At 42.7% G+C, this 19,617-nt stretch overlaps 1 protein-coding gene across 1 annotated transcript in view; it reads left to right on the forward strand.

Annotated features, from left to right (window-relative positions):
• The first annotated feature begins 10,811 nt into the window (after positions 1-10,811).
• The window catches only part of LOC132834399 (dynein axonemal heavy chain 8-like), a 1,143,262-nt gene continuing 1,134,456 nt past the window's right edge, over positions 10,812-19,617 (forward strand). Inside the window, exon 1 of the mRNA XM_060853284.1 lies at positions 10,812-10,868. Within this exon, the coding sequence (XP_060709267.1) occupies positions 10,812-10,868 (57 nt within the window). The remainder of the gene's footprint in view (positions 10,869-19,617) is intronic.

The following is a 19,617-nucleotide window of genomic DNA, read 5'->3' on the forward strand; positions in this document are numbered from 1 at the left end:
CAGAATTTTGTAAACCTCCCATGAGGTCACCCCTCAGCCTATCATGCATTTGTGTGCCCATAGAGTTATTTGTCACTTGGACATGTAATGCGTCAGAACCTGAGGATTCAGGATTAGTGCTGAACATTGTGTAATCATTGGTGAACATCTCCACTTCTGATTTTATGATGCAGAGAAAGTCATTGATTATTGATAAGATTCCAAGCAAATTCAAATTCTTAACTATTTCTGCTGATATAATTAAGCTAATTTATTTGTGACGAGCGCAGTAATTTGCACAATCTTGTTTTTCCTTTGTTGTAGGTTGCTGTTGTGAAGTTAAAAAATGTTGAAAAGGTTTTTGCCATGCCCCTATCCATGCCCCTCCATAAGTTTGTAAACCTCTATAAGGTAACCCGTCAGCTCGAACGCTCCAGGGAAAACAGCCCCAGCCTGTTCAGCTTTTCCCTGTAGCTCAGAGCCTCCAACCCTGGCAATATCCTTGTAAATCTTTTCTGAACCCTTTCAAGTTTCACAACATCTTTCCGATAGGAAGGAGACCAGAATTGCACGCAATATTCCAACAGTGGCCTAACCAATGTTCTGTACAGCCGCAACATGACCTTCCAACACCTGTACTCAATACGCTGACCAATAAAGGAAAGCATAACAAATGCCTTCTTCCTATCTACCTGCGACTCCACTTTCAAGGAGCTATGAACCTGTACTCCAAGGTCTCTTTGTTCAGCAACACTCCCTCAGACCTTACCATTAAGTGTATAATTCCTGCTAAGATTTGCTTTCCCAAAATGCAGCACCTCGCCTTTATCTGAATTAAACTCCATCTGCCACTTCTCAGCCCATTGGCTCATCTGGTCCAGATCCTGTTGTAATCTGAGGTAACCCTCTTCTCTGTCCACTACACCTCCAATTTTGGTGTCATCAGCAAACTTACTAACTGTACCTCTTTTGCTCGCATCCAAATCCTTTATGTAAATGACAAAAAGTAGAGGACCCAGCACCGATCCTTGTGGCACTCCACTGGTCACAGGCCACCAGTCTGAAAAACAACCCTCCACCACCACCCTTTGTCTTCTACGTTTGAGCCAGTTCTGTATCCAAATGGCTAGTTCTCCCTGTATTCCATGAGATCTAACCTTGCTAATCAGTTTCCCATGGGGAACCTTGTCAAACACCTGACTGAAGTCCATATAGATCACATCTACTACTTTGCCCTCATCAATCCCCTTTGTTACTTAGAACATAGAACATTACAGCGCAGTACAGGCCCTTTGGCCCTCGATGTTGCGCTGCCCTGTCATACTAATCTGAAGCCCATCCCACCTACACTATTCCATTTATGTCCATATGCCTGTCCAATGATGACTTAAATGCACTTAAACTTGGCAAATCTATTACCGTTGCAGGCAAAGCATTCCATACCCTTACTACTCTGAGTAAAGAAACTACCTTTGACATCTGTCTTATACCTAGCTCCCCTCATTTAAAGTTGTGTCCCCTCATGTTTGCCATTCCCATACTTGGAAAAAGGCTCTCCCTGTCCACCTTATCTCACCCTCTGATTATCTTGTATGCCTCTATTAAGTCACCTCTCAACCTTCTTTTCTCTAATGAGAACAGCCTCAAGGCCCTCAGCCTTTCCTCTTAAGACATTCCTTCCATACCAGGCAACATCCTAATAAATCTCTTCTGCACCCTTTCAAAAACTTCCACGTCCTTCTTATAATGTGTTGACCAGAACTGTACACAATACTCCAAGACATTACCAGAGCTTTGTACAGGTGCAGCATAACCTCCTGGTTCCAGAACTCAATCCCTCTATTAATAAAGGCCTTCTTAACAACCTGTCAATCTGGGTGGCAACTTTCAGGGATCTGTGTACATGGACACCGAGACCTCTCTGCACATCTGCACTCCCAAGAATCTTACCATTATCCCAGTACTTTGCATTCCAATTACTCCATCCAAAGTCCTCACACTTGTCCACATTAAACTCCATTTGCCACCTCTCAGCCCAGCTCTGCATCCTATCTATGTCTCTCTGCAACCTACTACATCCTTCATCACTATCCACAACTCAAAAACTCAATCAAGTTTGCGAGACATGATTTCCCACGCACAAAGCCATGTTGACTATCCAGAATCAGTCCTTGCCTTTCCAAATGCATGTACGTCCTATCCCTCAGGATTCCCTCCAACAACTTGCCCACCATTGAGATCAGGCTCACCGGTCTATAGTTCCCTGGCTTGTCTTTACCGCCCTTCTTAAACAGTGGCACCAAGTTTGCCAACCTCTAGTCTTCCAGCACCTCACCTGTGACTGTCAATGAATCAAATATCTCAGCAAGAGGCCCAGCAATCAGTTTTCTAGCTTCCCATAGAGTTTCAGGTACACCTGATCAGGTCTTGGGGATTTATCCACCTTTAACTGTTTCAAGTCATCCAGCACTTCCTCCTCTGTCATCTGGACATTTTGCAAGATGTCACCATATATTTCCCTACAGTCTATATCTTCCATATCCTTTTCCACAGTAAATACTGATGCAAAATATTGATTTAGTATCTCTCCCATTTCCTGTTGCTCCATATAAAGGCTGCCTTGCTGATCTTTGAGGGCCCCTATTCTCTTCCTAGTTACCCTTTTGTCCTTAATATATTTGTAAAAAACCCTTTGGATTCTCCTTAATTCTATTTGCCAAAGCTATCTCATGTTCCCGTTTTGCCCTCCTGATTTCCCTCTTAAGTATACTCTGACTTTCTTTATTCTCTTCTAAGGATTCACTCGATCTATCCTGTCTATATCTGACATATGCGTCCTTCTTTTTCTTAACTAAATCCTCAATTTTCTAGTCATCCTGCATTCCCTATACCTACCAGTCTTCCCTTTCACCCTGACAGGAATATACTTTCTCTGGATTCTTGTTATCTCATTTCTGAAGGCTTCCCATTTTCCAGTCGTCCCTTTACCTGCGAACATCTGCCTCCAATCAGCTTTCAAAAGTTCTTGCCTAATACCATCAAAATTGGCCTTTCTCCAATTTAGAACTTCAACTTTTAGATCTGGACGATCCTTTTCCATCACTATTTTAAAACGAATAGAATTATGGTCGCTGGCCCCAAAGCTCTCCCCCACTGACACCTCAGTCTCCTGCCCTGCCTTATTTCCCAAGAGAGGGTCAAGTTTTGCACCTTCTCTAGTAGGTACATCCACATACTAAATTAGAAATTTGTCTTGTACACACGTAAGAAATTCCTCTCCATCTAAACCTTTAACACTATGGCAGTCCAGTCGATGTTTGGAAAGTTAAAATCTCCTACCATAACTACCCTATTATTCTTACAAATAGCTGAAATTTCCTTACAAGTTTGTTTCTCAATTTCCCTCTGACTATTGGGGAGTCTATAATACAATCCCAATATTGTGATCATCCCTTTCTTATTTCTCAGTTCCCCCCAAATAACTTCCCTGGATGTATTTCCGGGAATACCCTCCCTCAGCACAGCTGTAATGCTATCCCTTATCAAAAATGTCACTCCCCCTTCTCTCTTGCCTTCCTTTGTATCCTTCCTTTAGCATTTGTATCCTGGAACATTAAGCTGCCAGTCCTGCCCATCCCTGAACCATGTTTCCGTAATTACTATGATATCCCAGTCCCATGTTCCTAACCATGCCCTGAGTTCATCTGCCTTCCCTGTTAGGCCCTTGGCATTGAAATAAATGCAGTTTAATTTATTAGTCCTACCTTGTCCCTGCCTGCCCTGACTGTTTGGTTCACTTCTGTTCTCAACTGTACCAGTCTCAGATTGATCTCTTTCCTCACTATCTCCCTGGGTCCCACCCCCCAACCTTACTAGTTTAAATCCTCCCAAGCAGTTCTAGCAAATTTCCCTGCCAGTATATTAGTCCCCTTCCAATTTAGATGCAATCCGTCCTTCTTGTACAGGTCACTTCTATCCCGAAAGAGATTCCAATGATCTAAAAATGTGAATCCTTCTCCCATATACCAGCTCCTCAGTCATGCGTTCATCTGCTCTATCCTCCTATTTCTGCCTTCACTAGCTCATAGCACTGGGAGTAATCCAGATATTACTACCCGTGAGGACCTTCCTCCTTTTAAAATTTCTGCCTAACTCTCTGTATTCTCTCTTTAGAATCTCAACCTTTTCCTTTCCAATGTCGTTGGTTCCAATGTGGACAATGACCTCCTGCTGGCCCATCTCCTCTGTAATAACATTCTGCACCCTCTCTGAGACATCCTTGATCCTGGCACCAGGGAAGCAACACACCATTCTGCTTTTTCTCTGCTGGCCACGGAAACATCTGTCTGTACCTCTGACTACAGAATCCCCTAACACAATTGATCTCTTGGAAGCCAATGTACTCCTCGTTGCATTAGAGCCAGTCTCAATACCAGAAACCTGGCTGTTCGTGCTACGTTCCCCTGAGGATCCATCACCCCCATTTTCCAAATCAGCATACCTGTTTGAAATGGGTATATCCACAAAAGATTCCTGTACTAGCTGCCTACCTCTCTTACCCTACCTGGAATTAACTCATCTATATGACTGTATCTGAGACTCTTCCCACCACCCCCCCCCCACCCTTCCTATAACTGCCATCCATCACATACTATTGCTGTTGCAACTTCCTCATCGTTTCTATCTGTCTCTCCAACGAATCCACTCGATCTGATAAGATTCGCATCCAACAGCATTTATGGCAGATATAATCTGCAGTAACCCTTAAACTCTCTTTAAACTCCCATGTCTGACAAGAAGCACATATCACTGCAAAGGCCATTTTTGCTCCTTCACAATCTATAGACCCAGAAAATAACACCATCTTATTCCTCTACAAACACTGCCCCACGTTAAATTAATAGCTATGGCTTATATTTTAACTTTAATCAAGAGACTTATCTCCAAAAACATATAATCAAGAAAGAATCCACCGTACTCACTCCTGCAGCCTTTCTCTTGGACAGGCTTAAAACAACACTTAAGCTATCTGATTCTGTGCTGTGAACTTCACCCAACAGTTCCTCCAAGATTAGTTGTGAATTTCACTGTTTATTAATTTTGCCAGATGCACCCCAATGTCCAGCGACACATGAATTCAAACAGCAAAGGCAGTAACTGTGCAGGTTTTCTCTCTCTCTCTCTCTATCTATCTATCTCTCCTGCCTCCTTTCTGTATGCTACCAGCAACACAATCTGGTGCACTTCTGCTCATTTCTCCTTTGCACTAACCCTCTGGGTCTCCATTTTCATCTTAGGATTCTATCTTTCAGATAATAACCCTCAGGAATATTCTCTGCCTCCTTTTCTGAGTGTGCATCCATATATATATCTTTTATTGTCTCCTCTTTATGTTGTAAGTCCATTAGTCTTTGAGGACTAAACACTTCTGCCTGACCCTCTGCCTGTTCAGGTTTTTGCTGCACCATTACATCAAACAGGGTGTCGGCTAACTGAAACTTAACTCCTTCATCTTTCTTTTTAGTTTTCACTTCATGCTGTGACTTATGATAATGGGATCTTTTTACTATGCAGCCTGGAAAAATTCCAGGGTATTTTTCTTTTAACTCCTAGTTCTCTGGTCTTCCTTGAGCTTCTCCACAGCAAAGGTGTCACTCCCACCTTGGATCCTGCTAAATTGTTCCCAAGAACAAATTATATTCCTGGAACTGTCAGTCACTCCCACTATTACTTCCCCAGTCTTGAGTTTGCACTCCAACCTGATCTTACATAGAAGAATGCAAAATGTCTATCCATCTATCCCATAAATTATCTAAATTACAACTCTCTCAGGTAACAGGTCCGAAACAGTGCAAATACATCCATCTCTTACTAGTAGAGTCTGATTAATTCCTGTATCTATCAAAATTATGACTTTCCCTTCTCTTTCATGTTCATTTTGAGTAAACTTTACCTGCAGAGGCGAATTCTTATATAGAGATCAGGCACTGACTCCACACCTAGCCCCTTCCTAGGCTGTGCACACTCCTGCAGCTCTTCGATGTTTCTTGGGTTTCCTTTACTGCTTTCACTAATGCCACTGCCTTAGATTCTTTTACCACATCTCTTCCAATAGTGCCTTTCTTTAACGACCAGCACTGAGACTTTGTGTCCCACTTTTGGGCAGTGAAAACCCCTTTTCCCAGTGCCGTTCTTAAACCACCAGCAGTGAAATTTTCTGTGTCCCACTCCATTACAGTGGAAACATTTGAGGACTTTAACCTTCCTTTCATTCTCTTGGGCTTCTTTTTCCACCTGTGGTAAACAATTACCAGTGTTCTTTACTCTGTTTTATAGTGTAGGATCTCCCCTTCTCCCAATTTCTGTCTCTCACAGGATAAAATTCTCGCCGGAAGCTAAACTTTGCCTTATGCACTAATTTCTATTCATCTGCCATCTCTACTGCTCTTCTCGCTTCTTGAACTTTCTGTTCATCTACCATTAATTCTTACCATCTTGTGAGGTGGGTTTTTAAAATTCACTTGCAGAATAATCTCTCTTAGCCTGCACCCATCTATCACAATTATTATGTTTACTTATTTCAAACTCAAAATAAGTCTGTAAGTCTCAACTAGTTCCTTCTTTGTTTCCGAACCACTGTCTAAACGCTTTTGGTACCAATTCATAAACACTCAAAATAGCCTGTTTGAACCTAGATAATCTCTTGACCCCTCATCTGAGAGCGCTGCAAATACCACACTAGGTCTGCCTACCAGCTTAGTCTGAACTAGCATTAACCAGAAGTTCTCTGACCACTCCATCTACCTAGCCAATTTTTCAAATGAAATAAAGAAGACTTCAACATCTTTCTCATCAACATGTGGTAGTGTTTTAACATATTTGTATATGTCACTACCTTCTCTCTTCACGTCCATCCTGTTAACTTTTGTGACTAATTTGCAACTTCTGAAGTTCAAATTCTCTCTTCTCTTTCTTTTCTCTTTTTCTCTTCCTTTCTTTTCTCTCAAAATTGTACTCACCTCTCCCACAACATCTGGCAGCCCATTCCAAATACTTGCCACCCTGTAAAGTGAAAAAATTGCCCCTCTGGACCATTTTGTATTTCTTCCCCTCTTAAACCTGTGCCCTCTAGTTTTAGACTCCCCTAGCATTAGGAAAAGCTGTTGGCTCTCTGCCTTATGATTTTATAGACCTCTATAAGGTAATCCCTCAGTTTCCTATGCTCCAGGAAAGAAACACCCCAGCCGATTCAGCCTATCCTTTATAAATCAGATGTTTCAGTGCAGGTAGAATCCTAGTAAATCTTTTCTCACTTTTTCTCGTTTAATAATATCATTTGTATAGTAGGGCGACCAGAACTGCATGCAGTACTCCAAATGTGGCCTTACCAATGTCTTGTACAGCTGCAACAAGACATTCTAATTCCTATACTCAGTGCTCCAACCGGTAAAAGGAAGCATGCTGAAAGCCACCTTCACCACTCTGACAACCTGTCACTACACTTTCAAGCATCCATGAACCTGTACTATGTAGACATTTTATGTAGAGATCATTTCAGTAATGGCAAAATAAAGTAAGAACACCAGAATTGATCCAGTACTATCGAAAGAAGCAAGATCACAGGAACAACCCCAGAACTGAAGCCAAATGTCTCACACAAGCTAGAACTCTCCTGTTACGACATGGGGTAAACCTTTCTGCTTTTTAAATCAAACATACAGAAGAGATCACCTAGCCTTGTAATCTGTTAAAGTATGAGTGACAGAGAACTATTCAAATTCCACTATTTAAAGAAAAAAATAACAATTTTATTCTTTAACTCCAAAAGAGAGCATTAAACAACAATTATTTACAACTCCTAGGCCTCCTTTCACCTATTAAATTTACAGCTAATCAATTTTCAAAACCAGACTGCAGCTGTCATCTCCAGTTTCAATCTTCTGTTAGTAGATCTCCCTGAGTCGTCTTCGGTCTTGTGCTGCAAAAATGTTTCACATGAGAAAGGTACCTTTCAGAGAAAAGGGTTGCAAGCAGTCTGTATGACAATGGCAGCTGGTGTTCTTTCTCTGGCTAACTGTCCAAAATGCCTGCTTTTTATACCCCAAAACATCGGTTCATCTCATTGGCTTAATGTTGTCAAAACAGTAAAATTCAAATTCAATAGGTTTTTAGCATCTTGGACCATGTTTTAAACTGGTTAAATTTGCACTGTTGTGAAACCAAGCTCAAATGTTAGCTTCACATCCAAATGTTACATCTTTCAATTTTCCAGTACGCATTGATTACTGTCGGTCTCATGACATGTGCCTACTTTCACTCTCTCTTGAAGGTACGGTACATGCCTTCAACTTCATAATAATCCATACAAGCAGGATTTCTTCTCTGAGGAATGAGGGTCATCATTTCAATACATCTAAATGAGCAACTTTCATTGTGGTATTACAAGAATGAAAGAGATATCCAGAAGCTATTTTTATTGGCAGAGCTTGACTTCGAAATTGTAGACAAAAAGAGAATATGTGCAGCTTGTGCAAGAGTTTGCAACCTACATCTCTTAATGCATGACACCTATGGAATGGTCAGAAAGGCCATGGTAATCAATCTATATTGTTCACTGTGGACTTTTTTTTGAAGGATGAATGTTTTTCATTGTGTTCAACACGCACATATTGAATGCCCTGAACTTGTCATCATCAAGCTGACAGCTTCAGAGAAAATCATTGAAAAGTTGTGAGCTTTAGTTGTCTGGAACAACTTGTTAATGATAATGGTCCACATCTTATATCAAAGAGTTTATGGACTATATAAAGCAGAATAGAAATCAAGGATCTGATCAGCTTCTTATCACCCAGTCACAAATGAGGGTTTGGCAGAAAAGTTTGGACATTGAATAAAGCATTCCTTAGCTGTAACTCGAGAGCAAGGATCATTATCCAATGATTGAGACAACACAGCAGAACACAACCCACTCAATGACTGAAAGTTTCTGGCATTGGTGGCACAATAGTTAGCAGTACTGCCTCACAGCACCAGGGAATTGGGTTCGGTTCCAGCCTTGGGTGACTGTGTCGAGTTTGCACATTGTTCCTTGTGTCTTTTTGCTTATTGTTCCAGTTTCCTCCCACAGTACAAAGCTGTACAAGTTAGTTGAATTGGCCACAGTAAATTGTCCCATATTGTTCAGGATTGTGTAGGCTAGGCAGATTAGGTGTGGTAAATGTGGGGATAGGGTTGGGGGTTAGGTTTGGGTGAGATCCTCCTCACAGGGTCAGTGCAGATTTGATAGGCTGAATGACCTCTTTCTACACTGTAGGGAATTGATAATCCATTGACTGAAAGATCTCCGGTACTGCTCATGATAAAATGACGGGTTTGTTGAAACCACCCAGGGCAAAAGACTTTGTTGACAGGAAACAATAGAATCAGGTTTTTCATAGAGAACAGACCAAGTGCTGCAGTTTCCATTAAGTTCAACAAGAGTTGGTGAGGAATTACACCACTGGCCAGAAATGTGTGCCAGCCATGATTGTAGCACCAACTGGACTGGTCTCCTACACAATGCAGATGAAGATGCCATAGTTTGGGAAAGACATGCTGATAAATTCAAAGCTTTTGGAGTTTAACACTTTAGCCTCCTGGTCCTTCTTGGGTTATCTCTGTTATATTCCAAGATTTGGGTGTTGGCTGGAAAGCAAATCTTGATCCTTGGATATTAAACTTGTATTCTCAATTCAGTGTTCTGTGAAAACCACAACCCTTAATCATATTAAGTTGGCTGAAAGAAATGTCAAAAATAGGAAGTGGAGTGTAGGAAATAGGAACTGGTCCTTTGAGTGTGCTCCATAATTCAGTTTGATCACTGCTGATCACCCCACTTAGCAACCTGTTCCCGCTTTTACCACATTGCTTTGATCTCTTTAGCCTAAGAACTATATCAGCATTCTTCAAAACATTCAATATTTCTACCTCAACTGTTTTCTGTGACAGAGACTTCCACCGGCTCACCAGTTTCTTGGTGAAGAAATTTCTCATCTTAGTCCCAAATGTGTATCCCACATCCTTAGACTATGACTGCTGGTTCTGGATCAATATTTAAGACACTGTACATTGACTAACTTTTTTTTAAACTGCCACATTTTAAGAGTGCTGCACTTGTTAAAATATCCTTGCTAAATATTGTGGGTGGTCCCATTTTATTGATGCAGGCAGCTACCTGCAACATTGCTTGCAGCCATGTCACATGCACTGTGACTGCATGTGTTTTGAGTGCATTCCCTGTAGTGCTGGTATCAGTAAATACAGCCTTTATGAAATCAGCATCTCATGTTTGACTTTCAAGGAGACATTTATTGGTGATGGTCACAATTATGAAAAGATATGGTACTTTAATGTAAGAAGAAAGTGTTTTGAATGAATGAATATAAATTAGCAGTTTACACAGCTTTAAAGTAATTAGCAAAGAAGGGCCATGAGAAAAATTATTTATGCAGTAAATAATCTGAAAGGCAAAACCTGTAAAGGGTATTGATATATTTTTAGTAGTTTTCAACATGGAATTTGATAAGTGTGTTTATATAGAATAGAACTTAACTGTAAAGCTGCATCAGAGAGTACAATGAAGGAAATGATCTTAGGATAGATGCTGATAGCGTCTCCATTTTGTTTGTGGAAAATAAACTCATAACTAAATAATATGTAGTCATGAGTGAAATTTAAACTTTTTTGTGTGTTTCAGACGTTGAAAAATGAGTCAAGAAGGTATTCAACCGCATGTTAGTGGCTCTATTCTGTTTGACTCATTTGGTTTATCTACGGAGAAAAGATTGGGGAAGATGCGCAGAAGTACTGTCGGAATGCTGGCCTTGCAGGAGACAATAAAAGAGAAACAGGTATTTTTTAGTTAGCAGTAGACCTATTTATGACCTCTGGCAGGTATTATTTTTTAAAAAATTATTGCAAAAATATGCTTTATTCATAAAGAAAATCTATGTATACATACATGGATACAAAAGAAGTTCTGTACAGTTTTTGCATATCAAGAAAAACAAACATTGGAATCTAACATTCCCTGCATTTACAAAAACCAAAGGAACTACTTACTTCTGTAGGACATTATTTGAAAGCATTTGAGGCAATGAGAGGGTCTGACAACTAGGTGGGCTACTATTGTACTTTAGCAGAAAGACTTTAAATGATGGTCTTTTGTCATTGCATTTTGGCAGCAGCTGCTCCAGGTTTTAATGCGTCCCTCAGCATATAGTCCTGGATCTTTGTAGTATGACGATCTGCAACACTCAGTCACAGTCAACTCGTTGCATTGGAAGATCAACACATTTCAGACAGACCAAAGAACGTCTTTCACCGAATGGATGAATTTCTAAGTTAGATTGATGTTTGTCTCAATATGCGTTCCAGGAAACAGACTGTAGAGCACAGAGTTCTGAATCATAGAGCTGCTTTTGATGAATGTTGACAAAATCCATTCTTCGATCATAGAATGCCTGCAGATAGAGGCCATTTGACCCATTGAGTCTGCACCTAACCCTGTGAAGTGCATCCCACCCAAACACACCCCTCTCCCCATCCCCATAATGCCACAATTACCATGGTTAATTCACCCAGTCTGCACATCCCTGGACATTTTAGATTAGATTAGATTACTAACAGTGTGGAAACAGGCCCTTCGGCCCAACAAGTCCACACCGACCCGCCGAAGCGCAACCCACCCATACCTCTACATTTACCCCTTACCTAACACTACGGGCAATTTAGCGTGGCCAATTCACCTGACCCGCACATCTTTGGACTGTGGGAGGAAACCGGAGCACCCGGAGGAAACCCACGCAGACACGGGGAGAACGTGCAAACTCCACACAGTCAATCGCCTGAGTCGGGAATTGAACCCGGGTCTCAGGCGCTGTGAGACAGCAGTGCTAACCACTGTGCCACCGTGCCGCCCATTACTGAGTAATTCCGTATGACCAATCCATCTAACCTGCATGTCCTTGGACTGTAGGAGAAAAGAGCTAAAAATGTGTTGCTGGAAAAGCGCAGCAGGTCAGGCAGCATCCAAGGAACAGGAAATTCGACGTTTCAGGCACAAGCCCTTCATCAGGAATGTAGGAGAAAACCCGAGCACTTAGCAGAAACCCACAACGATGCGAGGAGAGCATGCAAACTCAACTCAGACTGGAATTAAACCTGGGTCCTTGATACTGTGAGAAAGCAGTGCTAGCTACTGTGCCACCAGACTGCTCTGCATCTCTTGCATCTCACTCCAGACCTTCTTGTACACTGACATTCCAGAAGGAGATGTATGACAGTCTGTTTTCCCCTCCAGCTACTTCAAGGGCAGAGTGCGATGGCACAGAGTCCAGGCCTACATGAAAGATCTCCCATATTGTGCCCTTCTTGCCACCAGCCAAGCTATGTGTTGGTGCTTGGCTGGTGGAAAGTTCTGGCCATGATGCATTCTGTCAAATGACTTAGACAGTCTACTCAGGGAACCAGCTGGCAGGAACAACCCTTTCCTTTTCTTACAGTGTCTTGAGGATACTACATGCTGACCATTACCTGATGGACTTGTGCTTGAAAGTGTTTTCCTTTGGAAATTCATCCATAAGGGATAGGTGACATGGAATGGTCCAACTATTTGGAGGTTCCATAGCAATAAAGCCAGATCTATGCTGTAACACTGGGACAGGTGGAACCTCAGTGGTATTGTTTGTTTGTGTACTGAGGGTCTATTCACAGCTTGATACAGCCACACAGGCTTTCAGAATGAGGTGTTGGGCATGATCTTAATCCCCTATCTCCCCCATTCAAGAGCTTTATACATAGTGTTCCTGTGAACACAGTCCAACTTTGATTTCCAGATGAAGTTGAAGATGGTTCAGGTGACTGAGGTGCCATAGGCTTGAGGAATAGGCCAGGCCTGCGCCACATACAGCAACACCGACGTACCTCACATCTGATCAGGTTTTTACCCACAATGGTGTGGGAGCGATGCTTGTTTCTGCCCAGTTTGTACTTCACCTTGATGATGTGTCCCTCCTGGATTTTTGCACATTTTTGGCCCCTCAAAACCATGTGTCTAGCACCTCCAGATAATCAAATCTGATGGTGAAGGGATAAAGGATTGGTTGGCCCAGTTTCCAGAGGACATGGCCTCGCTCTTTCCTGAATTTACTTCGACTTCCAAAGCCAGTTGAAACTGGTTGCAAATACTCATGAGTCTGCGCATTAATACTGGATATGAGCACAAAACATTGACATCATCCATTAACAAGGCGGCTTTGGCCTACAGATCTCCATTGCTCAGAATAGCCACCCTTCTCAGGCTCATATTCGTCCTGATAGATTTGACTAAAGGTGCTATATACCACACAAACAAGTCAGGAGAGAGTGGCGGATCTGATTAGAAATCTTTCTGATTCTCCCCCATTGATTGAAACTGCACAACTGATGCCCGTGTAGAAAAGTTGCATCCAGATGGGGATTCCCTCTCCATTTTGGTGATGACACCCCTCATGTAGGTGTATGAAATCCTGTCAGACCTTCTTGTCCAGGTTGGTGAGGCAGATGAGAAGCCCCTGCCCTGCCCTGCATGGAGGCTGTTGCCCTGAGGAGCACAAGGCTTTCAGAAATCTTCCTGCCTGTTCCAGTACAAGTTTGCTCAGGGTGAAACACCAATCTCAGAGCAGACCTGATCTGGTTGGTGATGACCTTAGACAATCTATGTTCAATAGCATTAATTCACAGGACGTGGATGTCAGTAGATAGCCAGCAAAGCAATTGCTTTTATTCAGAGTTTTAAGAGTGAACTTTACCCATTCAACCCAGGCATTTGCGTCCCCGTATCCAGTTTCTATTTCAATGGTCTGCTTCAAGTCCTTCAACTCTATAATTTTTACCACCGTTGGGAGGGGCAAAATGTTGTATCTTACTATCAAGTTGTTTGGCTTGTTTTCTGTTTCCTACGACTATTCAGAAACAGCAGCCCAAAAAAACACTTGCCAGTGGCTTCCATTACTATCTTTAAATCATTACTAAGAAGTCGAGACCCATTTTTACGGGGAAAGGAGTCTTCAGAGGAGGTATTTTTGATGGTGAGATATATTGGGAGGCACTCTTGTCAGGACAGTCTTGGGCTAGGCGAAAGGGGGCTCTATGGATAGCGATGCCAGGTGGCGGTTTTTGCGAACCATACCTTGTATCCAGTAGGGTCTTAAGAAGGATTTTGCAGGAAATATACTCCCTCTGATACTTTACATCTGCGCATTTTACTAGGCTGCAAGCATCGACCTCTATTAATTGCGGATCTTCAGACTCCGGGACCATTAATAACAAATGTGGAGATGACAGCATTGTTTGATTAAAATCCCAATACTAAGAACGCTAATATGGTAACCCTAAGTGTCCCCAGCATCCTACAATAGTATTGAAGGACCGAGAGATTTAACATGCAATACAATATATCGATATCAAAAAGAAACTATCCCGCATCCGCATAAAAATTAGTTACTTAAAGTCTTTTGAGTCTGAGTTTCAGTGGTTCTTCCGTCGATTCGGCTGTCCAGACTTCTTTCGTAACTGAGGATTCCACCGGTCCTTTAATCCTGGTGTCGTGAGTCCAGCCTTTCTCTGCCATGCGTATTGTCGATTCAGTAGTCAAAAGAGCCTGGTACGGCCTCTCCCAATCCAGTTGCATTTTAGTTTCTGTCCATGACTTAATTAGGACCCAATCTCCTGGCTGGATGGGATGAACGGCGAATTCAAGGGGCGGAGTCTGTGCCAGTAATCCTTGTCTCCTAAGAAAAGACAAAGAGGAGGACAAGCCCAGTATATACTTCTTTAAGAACAGATCTTTAGTCTCCAGGGTTGGCAGTTCGCCTTTCGTTCCTAGACAGGGCAGGCCAAACAGTATCCCATAAGGGGACAGCCCCATATCCTTGGTATGGCTTTGGTAAACACTTAGTCCAAGGGAGTCTGGTTTCTATTATTAATTTAGATAACTGCCTCTTGAGTGTCTAGTTCATTCTCTCAACCTTTCCTGATGAAGGTGGGTACCAAGGGGTGTGAAACTCCCAGGTGATACCTAACCCTTCATTTATGTGGACTATTGTTATTTCCTTTGGCAACAAAAGGGATTCCAATACTTGCTTTACCAATTCCTCATGAGCTAGTTCTTTACCCCCTACTGTTTATCAGTCCCCTCTCCTGCCATATCTTCCCAAATGTGTGTGCCACCCCAAAGTCATACTTAGAATCTGTGTATACAATTCCTTCTTTGCCTTTCAAGGTCTTAAGGGCCCTTCCTAGTGCATAAAGTTCGCAAGTCTATGCTGACCAATCATTGAGTACTGGATAAGTGGTGCTAGAAGAGCACAGCAGTTCAGGCAGCATCCAACGAGCAGGGAAATCGACGTTTCGGGCAACAGCCCTTCATCAGGAATAAAGGCAGTGAGCTGGAAGCATGGAGAGATAAGCTAGAGGGTGGTGGCGGGGGGAGAGAGTAGCATAGAGTACAATGGGTGAGTGGGGGAGAAGAGGAAGGTGATAGGTCAGTGAGGAGAGGGTGGAGTGGAAAAGAAGATAGGCAGGTTGGACCAGTGCAGACAAGTCATGGTGACAGTGCTGAGCTGGAAGTTTGAAACTAGAATGAGGTGGGGGAAGGGGAAATGAGGAAGCTGTTGAAGTCCATATTGATGCCCTGGGGTTGAAGTGTTCCGAGGCGGAAGATGAGGCATTCTTCCTCCAGGTGTCTGGTGGTGAGGGAGCGGCGGTGAAGGAGGCCCAGGACCTCTATGTCCTCGGCAGAGTGGGAGGGGGAGTTGAAATGTTGGGCCACGGGGCGGTGTGGTTGATTGGTGCGGGTATCTCGGAGATGTTCCCTAAAGCGCTCTGCTAGGAGGTGCCCAGTCTCCCCAATGTAGAGGAGACCGCATCGGGAGCAACAGATACAATAAATGATATTAGTGGATGTGCAAGTAAAACTTTGATGGATGTGGAAGGCTCCTTTAGGGCCTTGGATAGAGGTGAGGGAGGTGGTGTGGGCACAGGTTTTACAGTTCCTGCGGTGGCAGGGGAAAGTGCCAGGATGGGAGGGTGGGTCGTAGGGGGGCATAGACCTGACCAGGTAGTCACGGAGGGAACGGTCTTTGCGGAAGGCGGAAAGGGGTGTGGAGGGAAATATATCCCTGGTGGTGGGGTCTTTTTGGAGGTGGCGGAAATGTCGGCGGATGATTTGGTTTATGCGAAGGTTGGTAAGGTGGAAGGTGAGCACCAGGGACACTCAGTTCTTGTTACGGTTGGAGGGGTGTGGTCTGAGGGCAGAGGTGCGGGATGTGGACGAGATGCGTTGGAGGGTATCTTTAACCACGTGGGAAGGGAAATTGCTGTCTCTAAAGAAGGAGGCCATCTGGTGTGTTCTATGGTGGAACTGGTCCTCCTGGGAGCAGATACGGCAGAGGCGGAGGAATTGGGAATACGGGATGGCATTTTTGCAAGAGATAGGATGGGAAGAGGTGTAATCCAGGTAGCTGTTGGAGTCGGTGGGTTTGTAAAAAATGTCAGTGTCATGTCGGTCATCATTAATGGAGATGGAGAGGTCCAGGAAGGAGAGGGAGGTGTCAGAGATGGTCCAGGTAAATTTAAGGTCAGGGTGGAATGTGTTAGTGAAGTTGATGAATTGCTCAACCTCCTCGCGGGAGCACGAGGTGGCGCCAATGCAGTCATCAATGTAGCGGAGGAAGAGGTGGAGAGTGGTGCCGGTGTAATTACGGAAGATCATCTGTTCTACGTAGCCAACAAAGAGACAGGCATAGCTGGGGCCCATACGTGTGCCCATGGCTACCCCTTTGGTCTGGAGGAAGTGGGAGGATTCAAAGGAGAAATTGTTAAGGGTGAGGACCAGTTCGGCCAAACGAATGAGAGTGTCGGTGAAAGGGTACTGTTGGGGTTTTCTGAGGGCAGAGGTGCGGGATGTGGACGAGACGCGTTGGAGGGCATCTTTAACCACGTGGGAAGGGAAATTGCGGTCTCTAAAGAAGGAGGCCATCTGGTGTGTTCTATGGTGGAACTGGTCCTCCTGGGAGCAGATACGGTGGAGGCGGAGGTTCAACATTTCAACTCCCCCTCCCACTCTGCCGAGGACATGGAGGTCCTGGGCCTCCTTCACTGCCGCTCCCTCACCACCAGACGCCTAGAGGAAGAACGCCTCATCTTCCGCCTCGGAACACTTCAACCCCAGGGCATCAATGTGGACTTCAACAGCTTCCTCATTTCCCCTTCCCCCACCTCATCCTAGTTTCAAACTTCCAGCTCAGCACTCTCACCATGACTTGTCCGGACTGGTCCAACCTGCCTATCTTCTTTTCCACTCCACCCTCTTCTCCCTGATCTATGACCTTCCTCTCCTCCCCCACTCCCCATTGTACTCTATGCTACTCTCTCCCCACCCCACCCCCCTCTAGTTTATCTCTCCATGCTTCCAGCTCACTGCCTTCATTCCTGATGAAGGGCTTTTGCCCGAAACGTCGATTTCACTGCTCGTTGGATGCTGCCTGAACTCCTGTGCTCTTCTAGCACCACTGGTTTCCAGCATCTGCAGTCATTGTTTGTACCAATCATTGGGTAGTCAACCAGCCTCAATAACACTCCTCTCTATTCCATCCACTACCTTCAATCACTCTGGAGGACCCATCAATGAACAGTTTGGCCCCTGCATGTAAAGGGATATCTCTAAGGTCCATTCTTACATTAATCTGATATTTTATAATGTCAAGGCAGTCATGTTCTGGGTTTGAGGGAGCTTCATCTTCCCCTTTCCAGAGAAAGGTAACTGGATTCAGACAAATGTCTATGATCAATGTAAGGTCATCCCGCTCTGTTAGAATTGCTTCGTATTTTAGAATTCCAGAATCTGTAAGCCACCGCCCTGCTTTCTGATTTAATATGGTCTGTACCTGATGTGGGGTGCTGACTATGAAGCTCCCCTAAAAGTAAGTTTCCAACTTTCTTCTACCAATAAGGCTGTTGCTGCCACTGCCTGCACACATTCTGGCCAGTAATGTAGCTTTCCATTCTTTAGTTAACAATGAATTAATGCTATCATGTTTTAAATTAGTTATGAATCAATATGACAGGTCACTGAGAGAGTGTGATGCAATCCTGCCAATTAATGTTGAGTCAGGCTAATACAATTGATTTATTATAAATATTAATTATTAATTATATATTATATTAATAAAATAATCATTATCTGTAATTCAGGGTGGAAATGCAACAAGTGACTAAAACATTTTAGAAAATGTAATTGCGCAGTTCTGTTTGTTTACCGGTCACTTGTGACTTCTCATTCTGTTTCTGTCATTATTTTGCTCGAGCACATTCATTTTTAAAAACCTCAACAGATTCCATAGCACCATTTGTAGTTAATTCAATCCCCAATTTGGTGGCAGTATCTTGCCATGAGCGCAAAACTGATTCTTCGTGCCTCTCATTACAAAACTGTCGCCATAATCCAATTAACTCTTTCGTTCCTGCTGCCATGTTACGTTGCCAGATCAATTGCTGAGCCGATTTGACCAATTGAACAGCTTTAGGGCCACCTAATGGCCATTCTTCATCACCCAATGTTTTGCCTAGACCTTGATTTTTTAAAAAAGAAATATTGCAATACTTCTTGCTCCCTATAGCTTCAAATACCAATTTATCAATTTATATTTGTCTAACTTTAAAGCATGTTCCTAACTATACATTTTGGAATCTTACTTGTAAATATGTATTTATATATTATAAATTCATTTATTGAGTATTTAATATTTAAAATGTAAAATGCATACAGTTCCCAACTTTGAAATCCACTATTATTACCCAGTTTTAGTCCCTTAATTTAAATCCAAAATTAATTTTCTTAAGTAGTCCTGACCAGTCATTGCTCAATTACAATGCTATAGGTTATGAAATAACGAGAGCTGTCTTAAAAGGATTTGTCTATTTAAGTTGGAAAAAAAACTTCTAATGCATGAATAATGGCTGAATCCAAGGTCACAGATATTAACCAAAGGATTAATTTATTACAATCTAATGTTGAACTGAAACTGAAACTGTCATGAGGGAGAGAACTTTTTGAATAAAATGAAGTGAAAACAATTGAGTCTGAAACACAAAAAAAGGTTATCATGTTGTTTTCCTCTGTATTAAGTTGATTTGAAATTGCTTTTGTGTAAGGATAAAAGAGATTAGTTAGAAACTGATAGTAAGGCGGTCATGACCTGTAAAAAGAACAGGAGTTAATATTTTATTTCATAATCACTGTAAAATCCTTAACCTTAAAAGAAATCATGTTAAATTTCCATAATAGAAATCAGATTCAAAACAGCCCTGGATCTCAAGCTGCAGGGAACAAAGCACAAACATTCAATCACCAACAAACAAATGTGCATTCAAACCGAATCACAAAGGGTTAAACTTTCTGTAAGCCGTATAGCTCTTTTTTTCTCTCTCTCTCTCTCACACACTCACACACTCTCACTCACACACTCTCACACAGACGCACACTGTACCTCACACGTTTTGAGCTTCCATCAACAACAACTCTAGAGGCTTTTCACTCCACCCCTCTATCTTTTGAAT

Source organism: Hemiscyllium ocellatum, chromosome 3 (genome assembly GCF_020745735.1).
Source record: "Hemiscyllium ocellatum isolate sHemOce1 chromosome 3, sHemOce1.pat.X.cur, whole genome shotgun sequence".
NCBI lineage: Eukaryota > Metazoa > Chordata > Chondrichthyes > Orectolobiformes > Hemiscylliidae > Hemiscyllium > Hemiscyllium ocellatum.